At 35.6% G+C, this 20,828-nt stretch overlaps 5 protein-coding genes across 8 annotated transcripts in view; 2 read left to right on the top strand and 3 right to left on the bottom strand.

The window, feature by feature from the left end:
- Positions 1-241: 241 nt before the first annotated feature.
- Positions 242-894, bottom strand: LOC128866574 (protein FAM136A-like). Its single transcript, XM_054107411.1, has 3 exons — positions 779-894; positions 553-717; positions 242-497 (listed from the first exon to the last, which is right to left on the bottom strand). The coding sequence occupies exons 1-3, from the start codon at positions 863-865 to the stop codon at positions 309-311; spliced, it is 441 nt and encodes a 146-aa protein (XP_053963386.1). The 5' UTR covers positions 866-894; the 3' UTR covers positions 242-308.
- Positions 895-1,000: 106 nt separating this feature from the next.
- LOC128866573 (protein FAM136A-like) lies at positions 1,001-1,930 on the bottom strand. Its single transcript, XM_054107410.1, has 3 exons — positions 1,706-1,930; positions 1,474-1,638; positions 1,001-1,405 (listed from the first exon to the last, which is right to left on the bottom strand). Exons 1-3 carry the CDS (start codon positions 1,790-1,792, stop codon positions 1,217-1,219), a joined length of 441 nt encoding a protein of 146 aa, XP_053963385.1. The 5' UTR covers positions 1,793-1,930; the 3' UTR covers positions 1,001-1,216.
- A 727-nt stretch (positions 1,931-2,657) lies between these two features.
- On the top strand, positions 2,658-3,978 carry LOC128865762 (28S ribosomal protein S28, mitochondrial). 2 transcript variants are annotated; one of them, XM_054106085.1, is made up of 4 exons: positions 2,658-3,056; positions 3,120-3,241; positions 3,298-3,440; positions 3,508-3,978. In XM_054106085.1, exons 1-4 carry the CDS (start codon positions 2,760-2,762, stop codon positions 3,558-3,560), a joined length of 615 nt encoding a protein of 204 aa, XP_053962060.1. In that variant the 5' UTR covers positions 2,658-2,759; the 3' UTR covers positions 3,561-3,978. The 2 variants fall into 2 exon arrangements, with proteins under 2 accessions (XP_053962060.1, XP_053962061.1); XM_054106086.1 differs by having other exon boundaries at positions 2,659-3,056; positions 3,298-3,978.
- On the bottom strand, positions 3,565-4,789 carry LOC128865761 (probable inactive tRNA-specific adenosine deaminase-like protein 3). The gene has a single exon (XM_054106083.1). The coding sequence runs from the start codon at positions 4,678-4,680 to the stop codon at positions 3,565-3,567; it is 1,116 nt and encodes a 371-aa protein (XP_053962058.1). The 5' UTR covers positions 4,681-4,789.
- Positions 4,790-5,780: 991 nt separating this feature from the next.
- LOC128867368 (acetyl-CoA carboxylase) overlaps positions 5,781-20,828 on the top strand; it is a 37,507-nt gene continuing 22,459 nt past the window's right edge. Inside the window, exon 1 of one of the 3 annotated variants that reach the window (XM_054108523.1) lies at positions 5,781-6,210. In XM_054108523.1, the coding sequence (XP_053964498.1) occupies positions 6,201-6,210 (10 nt within the window). In that variant the 5' untranslated portion in view covers positions 5,781-6,200. Of the gene's footprint in view, positions 6,211-6,283; positions 6,722-15,605; positions 15,767-20,828 lie in introns of those variants that run through there. The other 2 variants (XM_054108521.1, XM_054108522.1) reach the window with 2 other exon arrangements.

Here is a 20,828-nt window from a genome sequence, read left to right as displayed (position 1 = left end):
TAATCTTTCCGCGGTGGCTCAGCGAATCCTTCAGCTCTAGAAAAATTGTAATATAATAGCACAAAGCATTTTGGGAGTACTTTGTGCTATGATATTTAACAACAAAGTTTGTAGAATCGTGTTTAGACTCCAAAGCGACATTGTAAACAGTGCTTAAGTCAATTCCCATTTAATACAACGACACGTTCAGTTATAATTTCCATCTTTCCCAATTCTCATTTAATAGTTTAAACAAAAACGATTGCGAAATATTTATGTTTTTATTCTTCGCGCAATTTAAAAACATCACTCCAAAGTATTGCGATATTCTACACCTGAGGTATAGCGTTAGGACCTTTCTCCAATACAGCCTTAATGGTCTTCATCATAGTTGGTATGAGTCCAATGTGTCTGTCAACGCAGGACACAGTGCAATTTTCAAATTGATACTGGTATTTTGATAGCTCTACAGTCCCGGGACTCGGTGACATCCTCTGTCGAGCATCTTCGCTGCATTTCTAGGTATGACAATTTACCGTTTGAAAAATAAAAATTATATAATTTAAGGCATACCATCACACAATTCTGCAAGCGCCCTTGAAATTGGCCCAACTCATGCTGCAAGTAATCTTGGGCTTTAGTAAGCGGAACTGCACACCCCTCAATGCAAGACTGCACGGAGTCCAAAGTACCACGTTGATCATCACAACATTTAGATGCACACATATGCATTTCGGACTAGGATAGTCAATTTACTTGATCAATAAAAATTACGAAAAACTGCGCACTGCCTACTAACCTGCATTTTACGTAAATGACTTGAATACATTTCATTGATCATGTTGGAAATAGCGCGTTCTACGCGTTGACGTTGTTGCTCTATCATTTACGAGTAAGTGCTGGACTTCAGGTTGATTGGAATTCCTAAACACTTCTTTGTCTGACATTAGCAGACGAAAAGCTACATTTAAATTGTAAAGTTTAGCTTCCCAAAAAAATTTCCCCAAAATATAAATGTATATAAAATTTTAAATGCTTTTTTTATTACTCCTCCCAATTCTTTCTAACAAACAAAACAGTTGTTGCTGATGTGCGATCTTATTTATGCAAAAACTTTTAAAAGTTTTAAATAACTTAGATACAAAATGAGTGCTCATACTTTTTTTTCTGGCTAGAGCATTTATCTGTATGATGAATCTATCTCTCCACTAAGAGATGTGCTTATATTTGTTGGCTTTTAAACTTGAGGAATGGTATCTGGACCTTTCGCCAAAACGGATTTTATTGTTTTCATCATGGTAGGAATAAGACCAACATGCTTGTCCACACACTGAATAGCGCATCGTTCAAATTGGTCAGTATATTTGGCAATTTCCGCTTCCGAGGGATTAGCCGGCATTTTTACCTTGACATCATCATTACATTGCTTAGAAAAAAAAAGAAACGTTTAAAAACGAAATAACATTTAAAAAAGCATCGAAGTGATTTCCTCACCATAACACAGCGTTGGAGGCGCCCCTGAAATTCACCCAACTCATGCTGAACATAATTTTGTGCCCGTGTCAGTGGTGCCGAGCATCTGTCCACACATCTCTGAACACTGTCAATGCTAGCATTCATATCCTGGCAGCATTTAGCAGCACATAAATGCATGTCTGTCTACAAATGTATCGGGTATAAAAATAACAAACATTTTGTGCCCTTAAACGTTAATTCTGCCGCTTACCTGCATTTTACGTAAATGAGTTTTGTCCATATCATCCACCATCTCTGTAACCGCACGTTCAATGCGCTGTCTCTGTTGTTCGATCATATTTGAATTTAATTAATGCGAACGTAAAAAAATTACACAATGGCCGCGAAAAACTATAGTTCAAAGTGGTTCAAAGGATACCAGCAAGAAAACGTGCACCGATTGCAATGCTTGATAAGGAAGAGAAACTAAATAAATGACAAACCATAGATAGTCAGCTGATAGGAAGCAACCAGTGTAGTGAAACATCAGAGTGGATGTTAAACAAAAAACACGGTTTACTAAACGGAGTCGCAGAAATATCGTCTTTCAAGAAGGCGAGAACTTAAAATGATAATACAAAACAGAAATATTGTTGGAATTAACTTGTTTAATATAATGTGGTAGATAATTTCATGGCATTTATTTTTTGATTATGTTATCCGACATATGCCCTCTGGGACTACGAGTCCATTCGATCAGTCCAATTTTCGACGACGTTTTCCAACAACTTTAGCCGTATGGCGTCAATGGGGGCTTGAATATTGGAACAAATCAAGCGTTAAGCGCGCGTATGGCAAGTTGCGTCATCTTTTTGGAACCAAATTCCGTCGATGTTAAGCCGATAAATTATTGGAAACAAAAGTATAGCTGGATAGCGCTAGACATTCATCGTGACGGCAGCTCCTTCCTCGTTTAAAAAGAAATAAGGACCGATGATGCCATAAGTGCTCTATGAACTTCGCGAAATTTTTTTTTTTTTTTCAAAGTAAATTCCAACAATTTGGACTGGAACTTTACTGGACAGAAATATCAACACAGTTTGCCATTATCAGCAGTCACACTACAGTTATCGATATCGATATTTCTGCTCGAATGTGAATTAAATACTTTTAATAATTTTTTGTTGTCGAAAAGGTACTAAACACACTTTACTCTTTTGCAACCCAAACAGCTGATATACAAATATTGAATATTATCGTTTGACATAATATCCTATAACCTAAAATACATTCTGATCAAGTTTTTAATCTAATAATTTTCCTTAATGTCGCTCTTGTATAAAATAAGTTCAGTGACGCTTACACGCTCGCCAAAGCCACATTTTTTGGCCCGATTAACAAGCAGCATACACAAAACACATGCAGTGCGCGAGTTATGTACAAATAAGACGTCGAGCGACGAACCAAGTGCAAATGCAGAAGCAACTGCAACCAATACAATTGTTAAAAGTGGCTTCGCCCTGGCGTTTGACAAACACACAGAAGCGACTACCAATAAGCCAGAAGAAGTTCCTGATACAGAAACATTCGCGTCATTGCTGCGAAAATCAAAATTCATTGATGTGAGCGATAACTACACAACCGTAGTCTCTCTTCTCAAGCTTGAATTTTTCTATATATTATAGCTAGGCGATCCTGAAGGCAAGGTTGTGAGTGGCAAAATTTTTCACGTAGTTGGTGATGATTTATATATTGATTTTGGTTGGAAATTTCATTGTGTATGCACGAGACCAGTGCGCGGTGGAGAGTAAGTATAGGAATATAGTAATTGGCCTAGGAACTTCTAACTCTTGATTATTACAGAGACTACGTACGTGGTGCGCGTGTAAGACTACGCATCAAAGATTTAGAGTTGTCAACGAAATTTTTGGGTTCGGAAAAGGATTTGACTATTTTAGAAGCTGATTGTCACTTACTTGGTTTGATATCATCGCCTGCCAGACAGAGTACAAAAATATTGAATACAAATTAAGTAGCATTTATTTACATAAACCTTACCTTATTCTTACATAGTTTTTCAGCTAAAATACAAAAACAGCACGTTAATATACCTAAATATGCTATAAACTATCAACTACATATTTCTTTACATTCAAATACTTCGTAGTGATGATTTAATTCCTTGACGGAGTGCAACTTCAGTCGACTTACCAGTGCACCGTTTTTAGAACGTTTTTGGAAATACACCCTTCGGACTCGACTGTGTACGAGCGCCATTGCACACATCAGGCATGGCTCCTGACTTAAAAACATCTCATACCCAGTGCATAAATATGGACCATATTTTTCCAAGTTACCTACACTACTTAGTGCAGTTTGATCCGCCGATTCAATCATTGTTTTTGATCTAGGTGGTTCTGCACCAATTTTTATGTCTTCGAATCGTTTATCTGCCCTTATAAAATGTAAATAATGGCTAGGAATTCCACTCATACTGGGATTTATTTTGTTTTTGTTAAATAAATTTTCATCAACATTTTGAAACTCGTGTAAAAATTCCTTTTGCCAGGCGCCGCCGCCTTGCGACCGTGCTACGAAGTCTATCAAAACCGTTGGACAATGCATTAACGGACTGATAGTGGTTCTGCTGGTTGCCAAAGCAACAACTGCATTCGTGCGTGGATCTATGCAAATGCCACAGGGCTTGTTATTCTCCAACTCACTTGAAATCTCATTTAATAAATACAGTATTTTCGTGTGAAAATTTCGCTGTTTTTCACTAAATATACTCCCCTCGTTCAATGACTCCATATACTTGTCTGGATGAAATTTACACGGCCAACGCAGTTGTGCCAACTCATATTGCCAACGTAACATAGGCGCGGAAGCAAAAACATCAGTTTCGTGTATATTTTTGCACAAAAGTTCAACAATTTCGGCACTTAATCCTACAGATACTAAATATTCAGTGACGGTTTGACCGTTTAAATCATTCATTTTAAACAAGAGAATATCCTGTTGGCGTACACGTTTCAAATGTTGGAGTTTCATTTGTTCCACGGGTAGAAGTTTGCTTAGCTCTTGCATTACTCTCGATATCTGGCGCTTATTTTCCAATTTACTTAAATAAACCTTCACAAGGGGAGGCTCTTTTGCATATTCATCGGTCAGTATAGCGTAAGCATACCACTTGGGGCTTTCATTTAGCTTGATACGTTTCGTTGGTCGGCAAATATACTCCGTCATGATAAATAACTACGGCTTTGTAAAAATAAAATAATATTCATTCACGAGCAAAATACAATATACATGTGATTTTTCTTCTTCGTCTCACTTTCTAAACAAAGGAAACAGCTGATCACTTGTTAGCAGTCAGTTGTAAAAGAAACAAAAACTATAATACTCAATAAAAAAATACCGATAGGGGGCGCTTCTAAAATACAATAATCAAATGAAATCTATATAAACATTTCATTACTTACTCTTCGAATAGTTATTAGATACAGGTTATATTACATATATATATAATTGGCACGTATACCCTTTTTGGGTATTTGACCGAGCTCCTCCTCCTATTTGTGGCGTGCATTTTGATGTTGTTCCACAAATGGAGGGACCTACAGTTTCAAGCCGACTCCGAACGGCAGATATTTTTATGAGGAGCTTTTTCATGGCAGAAATACACTCGGAGGTTTTGCCATTGCCTGCCGAGGGGCGACCACTATTAGAAAAATGTTTTTCTTAGTTTTGGTGTTTCGCCGAGATTCGAACCTACGTTCTCTCTGTGAATTCCGAATGGTATCACGCACCAACCCATTCGGCTACGGCGGCCGCCATGGTTATATTAGTTTATTTAAATTACGAACTTTTGTCCCATCTCTAGGGATGTCGACTCACTGCAATTGCTTTCTTTACATTGCAAGAGTATTTGTTATTACTATTTCTTCTTGCAAAAAAATAAATTATTTACTTATAAGTACCAGTTGTAATTAAAAGACGTAGATAATGGGTTTTATTACAATTTTCCGTTTTCATATCTTTTTCAATTTTTTTAAATTAATATCGCAATAATCTCTTTTAAAACTTACATCATCAAGGTCATTAATAACACTGGCATTTGCGATCAAACAAAACAAACAAGTCAAAAATCAGCCGATGAGGAAAAGAAGAAGTAGAAGGTTCAAATACTGCCACCTGCCTTTACAAAACTGCCTAATTTCTTATTAATATATTTAATTTTCTATAAGAATCTGATCAAAAGTATGCGAAACGACCATACCTCCATACATATTTATTTAAACGCAATTATTCGCAAAGTAAACTGGCCTGTTGAGTTTGTAATTGCGTGGTATGATACATTTACAAAAGCTTACCAATCGCGACATTTTGTACAGTGGCATCACTGGCAATCTCGCAACAAAGTTTGGCAGTAAGAAAGTTGTTGAAGTGGTTCATTCGGTGATATTGACAGATTGAGTGCAAAGAAAGCAAACAACGCAGCAGTTTTAATGTTAATCAATAATAATAACATTAAAACAGTGCTAGCAAAATCGAACACAGGTGTTTAAAGCTACAACAAACTTTCTCGGCAACGACATCTGCCCTGACCCCCTTTGCAGTCAGCAGTAATTTCAGTACACCTGAACTCTTAATAAGTGGGCCTGGTGCACTGGATAACAGTTAATTATCTACCTACATATATATTCAATAACTTGGGGAACGTGAACAGCAAAGCTTGACATAACGGTGACGTAGACAAAGGCGAAATGGAAATCGGTGAGTAGAAACGCATTCTTCACCAATTCATCATATAATCGATAAACAATTACGGTGCATCCGCCTTCCTTCCGAGTACAACACCAGAGACAAACAACATCGTACTTCTTGATTAGAGATTCGTTTAATTTCTTTCTCATATTTTCTTAACTTTTAACCGGCACTGCATAGGAGAGTTGACATTTATTTACATCGCGCTTCGCTGGAAATTCCATTTAAAGCAACAGAAAAACAATATGTTTTCTACTTGCAATAATGTGCCAACCGTGACCACCGCCCCGTCGCACCACCCCCGCGCCTAAACATCTAATTGTGTATTGCACTTTCTCAGTGTTTACAACGTGTGTGTATTTCTTTTGTTAGTATTGTTCGTATTGTCAGTACTCGCCGGCTATATCCATGAAAACGCGCTCGCTGCTCATTCGCTCTCAAAAGTCGCGCCACCATCTACGCCGGGAGCTCTTATTGACCTTGGATTCTTATTGGATGTTGAGACTCGCGCCATTTCTACGTAAGATAGTTAGTGCTGCCAGATCTATTCTCCTAGAAATGTCTAATTTCATGTTAAAAGAATATTTGCCATCAAAAAGTGAATTGTAATGGGAGAAACCAAAGATTTATTGTATAACATGTTTGTTTTTAATTTCTTATTGGCGGAATAACAATTTAACGATTAAACCAAACATGTTAACATTGAAAGTGCAACATATTTACCAATAAGTTAGATAGAAGGCAGTATCAATTTGCATTAATGGCCTTAACGTATTGGGCATTAAGCCCAAGTTATTAATTAGCATTAGAGCAGTAGCAATTATTTAGCATTACAAATATTTTTGTTGCATCTTTACGTTGGTAATGATTCGATACCTGAAGAATTTTTTATATTTCGCCTTGTTGTATGCAACATGTTTGCCCAACTTTTGGCCAAGAGCTTAGAGAAATACGGCAGTAACGAATTTTAATACCAGGATGGAATCTCTAGGCAACAACAAAATTTACGTGTATTTTTCGATTTCAGTCAGACTGTAGCAGCAAAAACAAAAAACATCACTTTGACATCCAAACCACCAAATCGCATGAAAAACAACATCTTGTAGTCTATAAGTTGCAAAACCATCCTAAAACCCAATTAGATTCAAATAGATTCCTGCCTGGCCAATTAGTTACTGCATTTTAAATTTTGAAAATCGATTTAGACGTTTTATTATTTTACGTTTTCATACTTACACATGCACATACAGTACCTTACAACACTTTTACATTACCACAAGCTCTTTTGTGCTATATAAAAAAATTTAAGACGATATCAATTTCTTCATTATATAACAATATGTCTTTACTTGGCATTGTGGATTGTAAACTTTGAGGTCGTTTTTCTCGCTATTTTGTTTTTTAAAATGTTGACACTCTTGCAGCAACCGAGCGGTATGTATCAATTGAATTGTATATTTTTCCCCAAAATATTTCCTATTAGGTAAATGCGACATACTGCATGTTTTAAATAAATCTTACTATAAACCCGAACTTCTATTCCTATTTTTCCCAAAAACATTTATTTTTAGACATTAATTATATATTTCCAGTATGAACCGAATTGAACTATAAATACGATTTTTCGGAATATATCGACCACAGCGCCATTTAGTGGGTCTAAAATATTTTTATTAAAAAATTCCTTTTTTGGTATTTCATATACTTATGTATGGTATGTGCATATGTTCTGAGTATGAACTTAATCGAACTGTGAATATCCACGATTTCTATAAGAATCTCTAGCCCAGCAAAACTCAATGGCTCTAAAGGAATTCGTAAACCTTTACAGAAATTGCCACTCTTTTATACTTGCTTAAAGCTTTTGTGACCTTTTTTAATACATACTATATGTCTCGTCTTCAATTCAGAATTTTGTTTGCTTTTTCAAAATTATACAAACAGCTGAAATTTGTACATTTGTAGGACATTCCTAGATTCCTATTGATCGCATGATTGAAAGCTGCTTATGTTCATGTTTTAGTTCATATACATAGAAGAATGTAATCAGTAAATAAGCTCATGCCTGAGAGTAGTGATCAAAAATTTTAATAAGAATGACCTCATAATTTTTTGTCTACGACTGCTTAGGCCCTCTTCAGCGTCCGATATGGCATTGTTAATGTTTTATGCCTTTGTAATTCTCTTATTTTTGCATCTTTCACAAGCTTGTGTTTAATACGAGTAAATAACAATATGGTCAATATTTTACGGTTTCTTCAAAGACGTGCACCAATGAATGGACATACATACACATGCACATATGTAAATACGACCAAGCGTTTCTAAGTCTGTGTTAATGTATTATTTGTTGCTACCGGCAAAATATTATATAATGTGTGTATGTGTATGTACACTTCGTAAGAGATAATTCTTATATTGTCACTTGAATCTGCCACGCTTATTTGTTTGCTTTGATATTCTTTGAAGGTGGCTGGAAATTAAAATTTAGTCGTGTGTATATGATTTATAATTCTTAAAATGCATGTGCATATGATTTATAATTTGCCAGTGCGGTGTTTTTTCTTAAGTAATTATTAACTTTCAATTAAACTTATACGTATTAGTTTAAAATAGCGTACATGAATGTTTGGAGAATGCTTCTGGAATGGGAGACTAATTATTTGTCTTGAGGATTTCTTTAAATTTGAAATAATGTACATATTTTTTGTTTTTAATGTAATGGTGACGTAAAGTGGGATTTAAAGCGTAATGTTACGTAAAAATAAGACTTCATTGCCCATTTGGTGATCGATATATGTACATATTTGTATATATTAATTCGGTGAAAAAAGGGCACCGTTTGGCGATACAGATCGGGCTAGTTTGTTCAGTAAAATTTTTGGATAATATTTTCTTAAATTTTCATTGGAAAATATAGAAAATTGAACGAGTGACAGTGAATCTCCGGAGGCTTCTAAAAAAAAGCTATTTTGCGGCGTATGTACTAGGGTTGCCTTTTTTATTTCTCATCTTGATCACTACTACTGTTATCAGGAGCCATCTGACGTACATTTCTAGGTACGTTTTGATGTGTGTACCTTTTTGGAATTGTTTACAGTAGCTTTATAAATTCGTTCCGGCAAAAAAATGGAATGAAACTTTACATATTTTCGTGCGATTATTTTTCACAATTTCCACGTAGATTAACAAAACAGGATTACATCGATGAACTGAAATCATTATATGGCGAGCAAGCTCAACCCTGTAGCACCGTAAAAAACTGGTAGGATACATTTTTCATTATATGGCGAGCAAGCTCAACCCTGTAGCACCGTAAAAAACTGGTAGGATACATTTTTTCGTGGTTGCTGCTCCCACGAAACCCGGTGAATTCCAAAATCTGTTGTTGCGCAGGGAAATAGCAATGTTGTGCGTGAGATGGTTGAGCAAGATGGTCCTGTCACATGCCGAAAGATTGAGGCATCGTTAGGCATTAGGAGGAGGATCATCAATAAGATTTTGCATGACCACCTTGTGGTAAAAAAGGTCTGTTCGCATTGGATTCCACACAATTCAAAAAACGTTCTGCCAACGTCACTTCGAAAATTGGTTAAAACAAATGCAAAAGTGTGGAGAATGCTTTGAAAAACACTAAAACCGTTTTCTACCACCAATGTTGATTTTTCCATTGTTAGGCTAGAAATAAAAATGGCAACGCTCGTATTTCATAGCTTGTTGGCATTATCATCTGAAACAAAAATTTAAATGCATTTGTTAAAAGGAGATATTCCTCGAGGTATCCCTGGATGGATTTTTTTCCATTTTTCAGTTTTTCTTAGTACTTGTAAGCTCGAAGTCAACTAAGGCACTTGCCGATCTCCATTGATTTGATGGTTCTATTATTATGCGTAAGGTATTCATCTAATCTATGCAGAGTCGACTAGATCTCAATCCGTTTTGTTCTTTAGACAATTTTGCGTTGAGAATGAAAAAAATAGTTTTATAAAAAACTCAAATGGAAGTGAAAACAATTGGCAATTCAACGATGTTAATACACATTAATATGCACTCCTGTAACTGCCTTCATTGCTATAAGTCAAAACATTGTCACACTTTTTTTGCACTGCAATTACGCGGTGCTAACGTACGACAATCGAGGTTGATATGAGGTGTCAATATTTGAATATCGATATGTGTGTACATATGAAGGAAATTAATATACAATTAAAGTTTTAGCGACTTTATAGAATTTTACAGTACAATATTTTCAAATGCATCTTTTTCGCGCTAAAGAATTTTATCAAGTAGAATTTTACAATACAGAATTTTAACAGCCTGAATTTTAATACAGAATATTTTACCGTACCTAATCCATAATATTTTGTATATGTATGTGAAAACTTCGTTATGCTTTTCACATGTACATATGTGTATACATTAGACCGCCCTACATTTCAAGAAAATAAAGTTCGCCATAGATCTCCGAGTCTACAAGGCTGAGTTTGTGCAAGGCAATTCGAAAATTGTTTTTTTATGTTCTTTGGAATGAACAAGCGGTTGCATGTTTACATTTTTCGTCATATCTTAGGCATTTTCCGTCAGAGAGACTATTTTTTCAAGGTACAAGGTGACCTCGATTGGAATTAAGTGTGCTCTGCCCAATCCATAAGAAGGGCGATCCTGCAATCTGTGCCAATTACCGCGGGATTAGTATTCTAAATATCGCCTATAAGGTTCTAGCGAGCGTATGTGTGAAAGTCTGAAGCCCATCATCAACCAACTGATTGGACCTTATCAGTGTGGTTTTAGACCTGGAAAGTCTACCATCGACCAAATATTCCCAATACGCCAAATCTTGGAAATGACCCATGAAAGGAGAATAGACACACACCATCTTTTCATCGATTTCAAAGCTACATTCGACAGTACGAAAAGGAGTTACTTGTATGCCGCGATGTCTGAATTTGGTATTGGGAATTTGGAATTGGTGTATCCAATTGGAGCCGGTTAGCACGAGAAAGAAACGACTTGCGCGCTTTGTTAAACTCGGTCAAAATCGCGTAAGGGGGCGTCCATAAATTACGTGAGATGTTTAAGGGGGGGTCAAATCTCATCTAATCTTACGTTGGAGAGAGGGGGGGTCTCGGCAAATATCACGCAATTTTTTTCTCATTGAAACAAAAAAATTGTACATGCTTAAGATTTAATCTCAAGCGTAATCGTAGTATGATTAAGATCATTCACTAATTCGTTCAAAAGAAAATAATTTCATTCATACTTCGACGTTATACATTACTACTGTCAAACCACCATATTTGTTTTATACCAAATAGCTCAATTTAATCTGAATTTGCGGTACAGTGTAGCCCGTCGGTTGTTTTCGCGCCACTATGAGCCGAACGCCCTATCACTCAGGTTGACGTTTGACAATTCCGGACTTTAAAGAACATGACGGAAAATCATTTGCTCCATTTCTAATACGCGTACCGATTGAACCGCTGAATGCCTTCATCAGCACGCCCATTGATCTCTATTGCCCAAGTATACGTGATGATTTAGAGAAAATATGCTGCAGTACATGCGGTATTTACTTCGCATCTATCACAAGAGCTGCAGAGCACAGGCGAGCAGCTCACATTGCACCAGCTAAGCAAGCGCATATGTTCCGCAAAGTGCGACCCTCACGGATTGTCACAAGACGAGCTAATGAGTTACTGTGCGCAAGCGTCAACGGCTTAGAGTGGCTAGATTAGAACGAAGTTGAAGGAGCACATGATTTTACTGAAAATCATATGGACATGTTGGTCCCAATAGTCTCTCTTGAAACCGCGCATGATTCTCCATGGACTGAATTAGAGTAGATATTCTTTTTTTAATCGCAGTAGTTACGATTTAAGTGTTCTATTGTTAAATTTTTATTACACTTATAACTCTCAGCAATATTGATTACTAGTCTTAACTAGTCGTAAATAAAAGTAGGAAGCAACTTTTTTTTCTTTTTACAATAACAATCCAACGCGTTTACATAAGAAACCCACATTTTGAAAAATCTCACGTGAGATTGGTGGATGGGGGAGGGGGTTGAATAAAATCTCACGACATCTCACCTTTCAGAAAATTGAAAAAAACACCTCACGTAATTTATGGACGCCCCCTAAGCGGTTATCGCGCCAATTAAGAAGAAGAAGACAAGGTGATCTCACGTAGCTCGTTCTTGACTATATGAAATAAAAAGTAAAAGTAAAATCAAATAAACATTACTTTTTAATAGAAATATTAAGTGATTAAATTTCGGTGCGATTTGAGTTGGCTTTATATCTGGTGGCTGTCACGTTGAAATAAAATTTGGTCTATGCTTAGTTTATCAGTGACCGCCATGACATATTAATTTCATTTATTACGTCTATGATTACAAAACTTACAGACTAGAGGTACAAAATGGTTTCAAAATAATAAAAGTAATTTGATTCAAATCAAGGTTGCGACTATTAAAAAATCTCTTCATTTCATTAAGAGCCCTAGTAATAACTGCATAATTCAAATAATTTGATTTAAAAACTTTAACATGCAATGAAACACAAAACGCAAAGCCCTTTAGTTAATATAATATTAAAGTTATATATTCAAGTAGATCTGGACAATCAATGATATCACAGACAATTTGAATTACATAAACAGAACGGTCGGTGTTTTGACAACGGCATGGAGGAGCTGTGAAAATAATTAAGTTTAGCAAATTGCTCTTGCGTGAAGAACTGCAGACATGGCGGCTCAATCAATTTAAATTTGGTACAATCAATCATATTGAAGTATGAATCAGGCTCGAAGTTTATGAAATAATTTACTTGTAGACCTAACATTTGAAGAATATTTCCCGTTGTTTTTCTGCGAGATGTTGCGATCTTCGTAAACCCATTTGACCGTACTAGCGAATCTGGGGCCGTTGTAATCGGTAACGGACGGTGTGTTGGACGTCTTCCGCCAACTGAAGAATCTATGATAAATTTTTGAAGATGTCCCGACTTCCGTGAATTGCTAGTGGTTGGATTTTCACAAGAAATCAGATTGGCGCATAAAGTTTTACAACAAAGTGAGAAAGTTTCTTCAATGTCATCAAGGATTGCGCGCACGTTACATAATAGCGGAGGATTCTCGCATAGCATTCTCCTGAATGAACAGTTCGGCACTGTTATACAATTAAATAGCTAGTCGAATATTCCAGACTTCTATGTCTACCACTGGAATGCGTTTGAAATTTTGTTTGACGTGATGTAATCTAAAACCTACCGAAATTAGGATGATAAGAACTCAGATATGGTGGATAAACACTAGAACGGGGTGCTTGAGTTCAATGAACTTTGAAACAAAACATATTGTTTCCTTAAGACAAAAACATCGATATATATCACTTTATGGTACGACTGTAAATAGCGTAGATATAGCGCTCTCACGGCAGTCGGTTTTACGTTACCAGAACGACCTGGATTTATATTCGGACAATAGGCACTCTAGAAAGTAACACTCTAGAAGGCTCTCATCATGTCCGTCCTAACGTATGGATTAGAAGCTTGGGCGATGACAATATCCGATGAGGCGCTCCTTGGAGTGTTTGAAAGAAAGATTCTGCGGAAGATTTATGGACCTCTGCACGTTGGTGACGGCGAAGATCGTAGGAATAATAAGCAGCATGAGCTTTACGATGAATTAGACATGGCGCAGCGAATAAAGATCTAGCGGCTCCGTTGGCTGGGTCATGTCGTTCGATGCGGTACCAGCTGGTGGTGGAGGAAGAAGGAGGTCTCCTCTGCGTTGGAAAGATCACGTGGAGAAGGACTTTGCCTCACTTGGTGAGTCCAACTGGCGCCAGTTAACACGTGAAAGAAATGACTGGCCCGCTTTGTCAAACTCGACTAAAATCGCGTAAGCGGTTATCGCGCCAATCAAGAAGAATAAAAGGGAGGGTTGGGTACGTAATGCTGTATGATACAATATTCTGTTTACAAAATGCTGTATACAAAATTCTGTATTTCAGAATTCTGTATTATAGAATTCTGTATACGAAATTCTGTATTTCAAAATTCTGTAAAAAATATTCTGTATTGCCGAAATGCTGTATTGACGAAATTCTGTATTGACGAAATTTTGTATTGACAAAATTCTGTATTGCCGAAATGCTGTAAGTAAATGATAAGAAATTCAACAAATTTTATAAAAAAACTGCGCACTTTTTTTCTTCAGTTTCGATAGAATCCACCGTATTTTTGCGTAGTATTCCTTTTCGCGTGGGCGGCCTTCGGCCGCGCTTCAAAAAAATAACCCTCATCAGTCCGACTCCGGCTACGCAATCCCCCGTATTTTTGCGTAGAACTCCTTTTTTCGTTGACTTTTGTCAACACAAAATTTTTTCAATACAGAATTTTGTTAATACAGAATTTCGTCAGTACAGAATTTCGTCAATACAGAATTTTTTTAAGACAGTACAGAATTTTGTCACTGCAGAATTTTGTTACGTTAATTTACAGTATTTCGTACGAAAAGAATTTTGATATACAGCATTTTGTAGGGATCCCTAAAAAGGGAGTATTGCTCGACCATGTATGAGGAATGTTTATGCTATTACAACAACAACCGAAGATATGGCGAAATGCTTCCACAGGAAAAGTTTAATGATTTTTGGCGAGCTTTAATTTACTGGCATTTGGGTGATTGTATGGGTAGGCGTAAAACGGGGTACTTCAGTCTAGTGACCTTTGGAACGAAAAAATTATGAAGATATAATGAAAAATGTAAAAAGGCAACGTTCGGCAAAAAACCAAAATTGTCGAAATTGTCTTGAAAATTGTCTTTCAAAAATACGGTCCAATGTATGTATGTATGTATGTACATAGAAGTTTGTATGTATTTTTTAATTTTGATTTGTGTAATGTAAAGCAGGCGTACATACATATGTATGTATGCATAATACATAATCTTAGAATATGAAAGAAGAGAACATTTAGGTATTTGAACAAATGTCAAAGACTCCTAAATTTCCACACGATAAGCAACATTTCGCACGCTTTTCGTCTGTCTCTCCATGAATAAGCGGATGCAATCGTATGTTTACATATTTATACACATGCATTTGTGCATGTATGTAAGTACCTACATATACAATATAATTTTATAAAAATATAATCTTAGCGTTTATGCAAAAATATACATATTTATGTATGTATACATATTTATATAAATACATAAGTACATAAGTGCGTATGTTTGTATATGAACGGTAACGAAACGGTGGCTTAGTCGAGCGTTTGGCACAGCGCCGCGTAGCTAAGCACCTCACGGCAATCAAATCCGATCAATTTCCATTTCCAAGCAGTAGGTCAAGCGTATGTGATAACGTTGTTGAATGGCGAATTTCAAGTTTCAGTCACCGCTCGACCGCCAACCACTCAAGAAGTTCACAAAAATTTCGTTAACCACACACACTCGCACGCACACTGCTATTCATACAAGCGATCGTGTATGGGAAATGTGCTTTCACTCAGGAATAGTCGGCTTCTAAAAACGCTGCGAGTTTTGCTTAATTGGAAATGTGCGTATTAAAATTGAGTTTAAGTGATATTTGGCAAGCAAAATACATTAAATTCATATATAAATATAATTTATTGAATTATTTTGTGAAATATTTGCGACGAGGCCAGTGGCAATAAAGGTTGTAAAGACTGTAATAAATATACAGTTGTGTATTCACTAAAGTGCAGCGTCGCATATAAATTAAATGCAAATGATTTGATTGTGGTAACGGTATTATCTTCTTAAAGTTGCAAAGGACTAGCAAGTATTCTACAAGGAAAATGTTTAACGTTCAAATCATAATATAGTTGCGCAAACAAACCCGGCAGCTGGTTTGTATCGAGGCTCCAAGGCAGACCCAGGTCCGACGTATGTTCAAATTTTTTATTTTAATTCGAGATACTTATTTATTTCGAACGAGCAAATGTCGTGATCACCGAAATAGCACCTATGACTGCTATACCTTTGGCCATGAGTTCGTAAAATTATTATTAATATTTAAATGAGAAAGTAATAATAAAACAAAAAACATTTTTTTTCGCTTATTCTAAAATTGATAACGGTTAAAAAATGGTATCTCCACAAAACTTTTATTTGTAGTATACATAGGTATGTGTGTGTGTGTGTATGGACATATGTGCATGCATAGTTCCTTCTGGAAAACTTAAACTATGGGTCAGTTTTCATATAAATGAATGTTTGAATGTCTGGAAAGTGATCTGAAAACTATTAATAATAGTACTTCAAAAATGACAATTCGTATAAAGATAAAGAATTCTTCAACATGCCTGCTTTTTCCTTGTTAAGAAATTATAACTTCACAACACTTTGTGAATTGCGCAATCAATTAATTTTTGGTTTTGCTTTAAACGTAATTCCATATACAAGTTTGGGGATTAAAAAATAAAAAAAATAATTGGGGCATACATTTCTGTTAGGTGTTTCGCCGAGCTCCTCCTCCTATCTGTGGTGTGCGTCTTGATATTGTTCCACAAATGGAGGAACCTACAGTTTTAAGCCGACTGCGAATGGAAAATGGTTTTTATGAGGAGCTTTTTCATGGCAAAAATACACTCGGAGATTTGCCATTGCCTGTAGAGGGGGCGACCGCTATTAGAAAAAACTTTTTCGAAGTTTTGGTTATGTGGTCCACATTTCTTGAATTTTCGTCTTGCCCTCTAGTAATACTGCATATCATTTATTGATTCGCTTTATTGTAATCTTTTAGAAAGCTTGTTCGTAACGTACAGACAGTGAGTCCTGCAGACCTTCGGCAGGTAATAGCAAATCTCCGAGTGTATTTCTGCTGCCTATAAAATAGGAGTACGAGTATAGTAGGAGAAACTCGGCCAAACACCTAATGAAGGATGTGCGCTACGTGAACGTTAGATGTTTATTATTATTGCTATTATTATTGTTATTGCTTTTACTTTTATTAATCCTTTCTATTTACACTGCAACTTTTATGAACACATATGTGTATATGCTTTACTACATAGTTTCATGCCTATGTAAATATGTATGTATACGAGTATAACAATGTTTATTGACATGTCCATACCTTAAATTTTAGTTATATTCGATTCAAATAGCAAAAATCATACATATGTATGTGTGTTATCGCAGAAGAAACGATTAAGAAAAGTAAGACGAACACAAAACTTTAACATGCGCGTTTTTTTGCAAATCAATCCATGCATACACATTCATTATGTAGGGCGACAGATTTCCGAAAATTACTCATACGACCGGTCAGACTTTAATTGTGATCAGCTGCCGTTACCTTTATTTCGCCAAGGTGTTAGTTATTTCAAAAGAATTGATCACCTTTATTTATTTCTTCATAAAGAAAACAATATAATAAAAAATTTAGTGTTATAAATAAATAATAAATTTAATGAACCAAAAGTATTAAACCATTGGCTTCCAATTCATTCCAAAAAAATTTTTTTGCTGGGCATATCTTCTACAAAGTAAAGTGAATTTGAGCAGCTATATTTAAAAAAAAATATTGTATTCTAAAATTATTTATTATAAAACATTTGTCAGCTTAAACCCACACTGACTTCGGAAAAATAGGGCTCAGCAAAGTCACTTCAAATACATATACATTCATTCATACACACGTATTTAATCGCAAAACGCAACTTATTAGTAAAACTCATAAATTATTGAAATAAAACTCTTAAAAAATATTTGCTGATTTATAAACGTAACGCTTATAAGCCCATTAAGGGTGAACCGTGTTTTCGAGATTAATTATTTTGCTAAGCCAAGCATGTAATGAACTTAACGCAAACGCCATTTCATTATCAATAACATTTTGAAGGGTATACCAATGTTAGATTAAATTGAAAAAAAAATGCTTTGCGATAACCAAATGAAAATTTCCAAGCAAGTGCTGAGAGAAATGTGGACGCATGTATATACATACTTATGCACTTTCGATGTATAAGCACTAAGGATGGGAATTTTCGGGATTTCACTGGTCCTGGGATATTAGAAATCTAATTTTGATTTCCCGGGTTCCCGATATTGTTCCGAGACTAAACGAAGTAGAGACTTATGCATTGAAAATATTAATATATTCTTAATAATATATGAGCGAATTACTTTGTGAAATTGAATTACTCTTTGTTTTTTGTTTTGATTAAAGTGTGATCTTAAAAAAAAAGCATTGAGCGATTTATGGTATGCTCCAAGCATAACCTAAAATTATGGCATACAAATCCAACAGCTGAGAAATACTGTTCTGCTAAAACATTTGTTGGCTAGATTATTGATAGAACTTGAAATGCTTTCTGCGGGTCTCTACGATCTCCATTGTAAGAAATATGGATTTCCTTAATCAAAACCACTCGCATATCATACGGCTTTCTGTTAACCCTAAAGTTTGCGAAGTGCTTGTTGGGCTAACTGCTGTGTGTGCCGGCCATTTTGCGCTGTTATTTTCTTGCAATCGGCAAACACAATTTTCTGCCAAATGCAAACTCAGATACTATCGATTTCAACTGCTTTATAAAAAAGGTGCTGCTTAAAGCTGGACGAATGTGTCAATAAAGCTTTTGTTTGCTCTAAAATGGGTATTTTTGTAGTGGAAATTTGACTAATTGCATCTTATGAAAAAAATTTATGCTCAACGATCCCGAGATTTGAATCGACTAGACCCGCAATTTTCGGAATTCAAAAACGGCCGAGAGTCCGGGACCCCATATGGGTGGCATTGTATGGTTTTGAAAATTAATATTTTAAGAATTTGTTAAATAAAAAGTTATTTAACAAAAGAACTTAAATCGACTTAGCATTTCTATGGCAAAAAAACCCATTTGAATAAAATTTGAAGTAAAATATTAAATAAAATGTTTTACATGAAAGATCAGGAATTATTTATTGATCCAAAAACTACTAAAGAAAAGTGAGTTGGTTTGTCAGAAATTTGGTTTGATTTGTGTGCTTGTAGATTAATATCACGAGACAAAAGCAATAATAATAACATAAAAGCCTAAGTCGAAAAACAGTTTTTCGAGGAAATTTACATTACATACATATTTATGTATTCACTACACGAAAGGTATTTGCAAGGAGGTGGGGATTTTCGTAAATACATACGCCTGCTGTTTTGTTAGTAAAATAGCGCAAGATAAATAAACCCAATTCTTTCTTAAGCTTTTGTTGTTGTTGTTGTAACAGTACAAAACATTCCCTATTATAGTTATGGGGAAATGCTATTGGAGTGACAGACCTCGGATATAAATCTGCTTCATTCTCTTAACGTAGAACCGACCGTCGTAGAAACTTTCTTATTTTGACGAAACTTTCTTAAATTGACTTAGACGCTTATTGCTTGTGATCACATATGCGTTTGTATGTGTATAAGTACATACATACATACGACTTGATATGAGACAACATAAAAACACAATGTAGACCCAGATGCATGACTTTTGTTTTCCTTATTTTTGTGTTCCTTATCAGCTATTGTACATAGCTGTAATTTTTGTCTAGTTTTTGAAGCATCTTGATGATTTATGTTATGTAATAGTGGTCGTACTGTGTACGTGTAAATAAAATTTTTTTATTGCATTTTACTTCTTATATAAATTGTTTTCTTTCTTGTATTTCATTTTATCAAGATTTTTTTTTATTTCTCTTATTTTTTTGTCTTTATAATAATTGGCGCAAAGTTTACTTTCATTTAATTTTAAGTATTTACTACTTAACTGAAATCAGCTGCACCATTGTGTTTTTAATGATTTGAAAAAATGCATACTAATGATGTAGACATTGACCTGGCTGGCAAAAACTTTTGTATATACAAAAAAACTACACCTATGGAGATTCGTACATACTTACGTATGCTTGGAAGCTTGCGGTCAGTTTGACCGTTGATCGCTTAGCCTATACTTTGTGTGTGTGGTTTTTTTGTTTTTGCTGCTCGTCTGTCCGTTTGTCGGCTCATTCGCTTGAATGCATTAACATGTGTTTAACATTTTGCCTTTTAAAGCTAGCAATATCTTTTACATGTCTACATTTCAGTCGTGCATAAAGTGGAATCGCGCTAATTCGTAATCCAAGGGATGTCAAAAATATTACGGGTTATCGCGATTTACGGCGGCCGCCGTAGCCGAATTGGTTGGCGCGTTACTACCATTCAGAGAACGGAGCTCAAATTACCGTGAAACACCAAAATGAAGAAAAAGTTGTTTCTAATAGCGGTCGCCCCTCGACAGGCAATGGCGAGTGTATTTCTGCCATGAAAAAGTTCCTCATAAAAAATATCTGTCCTTCGGAGTCGGCTTGAAACTTTATTTGTGGAACAGCATCGAGACGCACGCCACAAATAGGAGGAGGAGTTCGGCGAAACACCCAAAAAGAGCGCCAATTATATGCATGTGTATATACATAGATGTATATATATGTAAATATATCGCGATTTACGAGCTAGCGAAATAACGGATTATGAAGCATTTATACAAAACCACTAAAGGCAAAAGTAACGGGTAAAATGGATTTTTAATTTTTTAACTATTTCGTCAATTACGTGTTTTATGAATAAATAATAGAAGTTATAGAGCATTTTT

The sequence above is a fragment of the Anastrepha ludens genome, chromosome 6, assembly GCF_028408465.1.
Source record: "Anastrepha ludens isolate Willacy chromosome 6, idAnaLude1.1, whole genome shotgun sequence".
Taxonomy (NCBI): Eukaryota; Metazoa; Arthropoda; class Insecta; order Diptera; family Tephritidae; genus Anastrepha; species Anastrepha ludens.
This window is presented reverse-complemented; position numbering and strand designations above follow the sequence as displayed.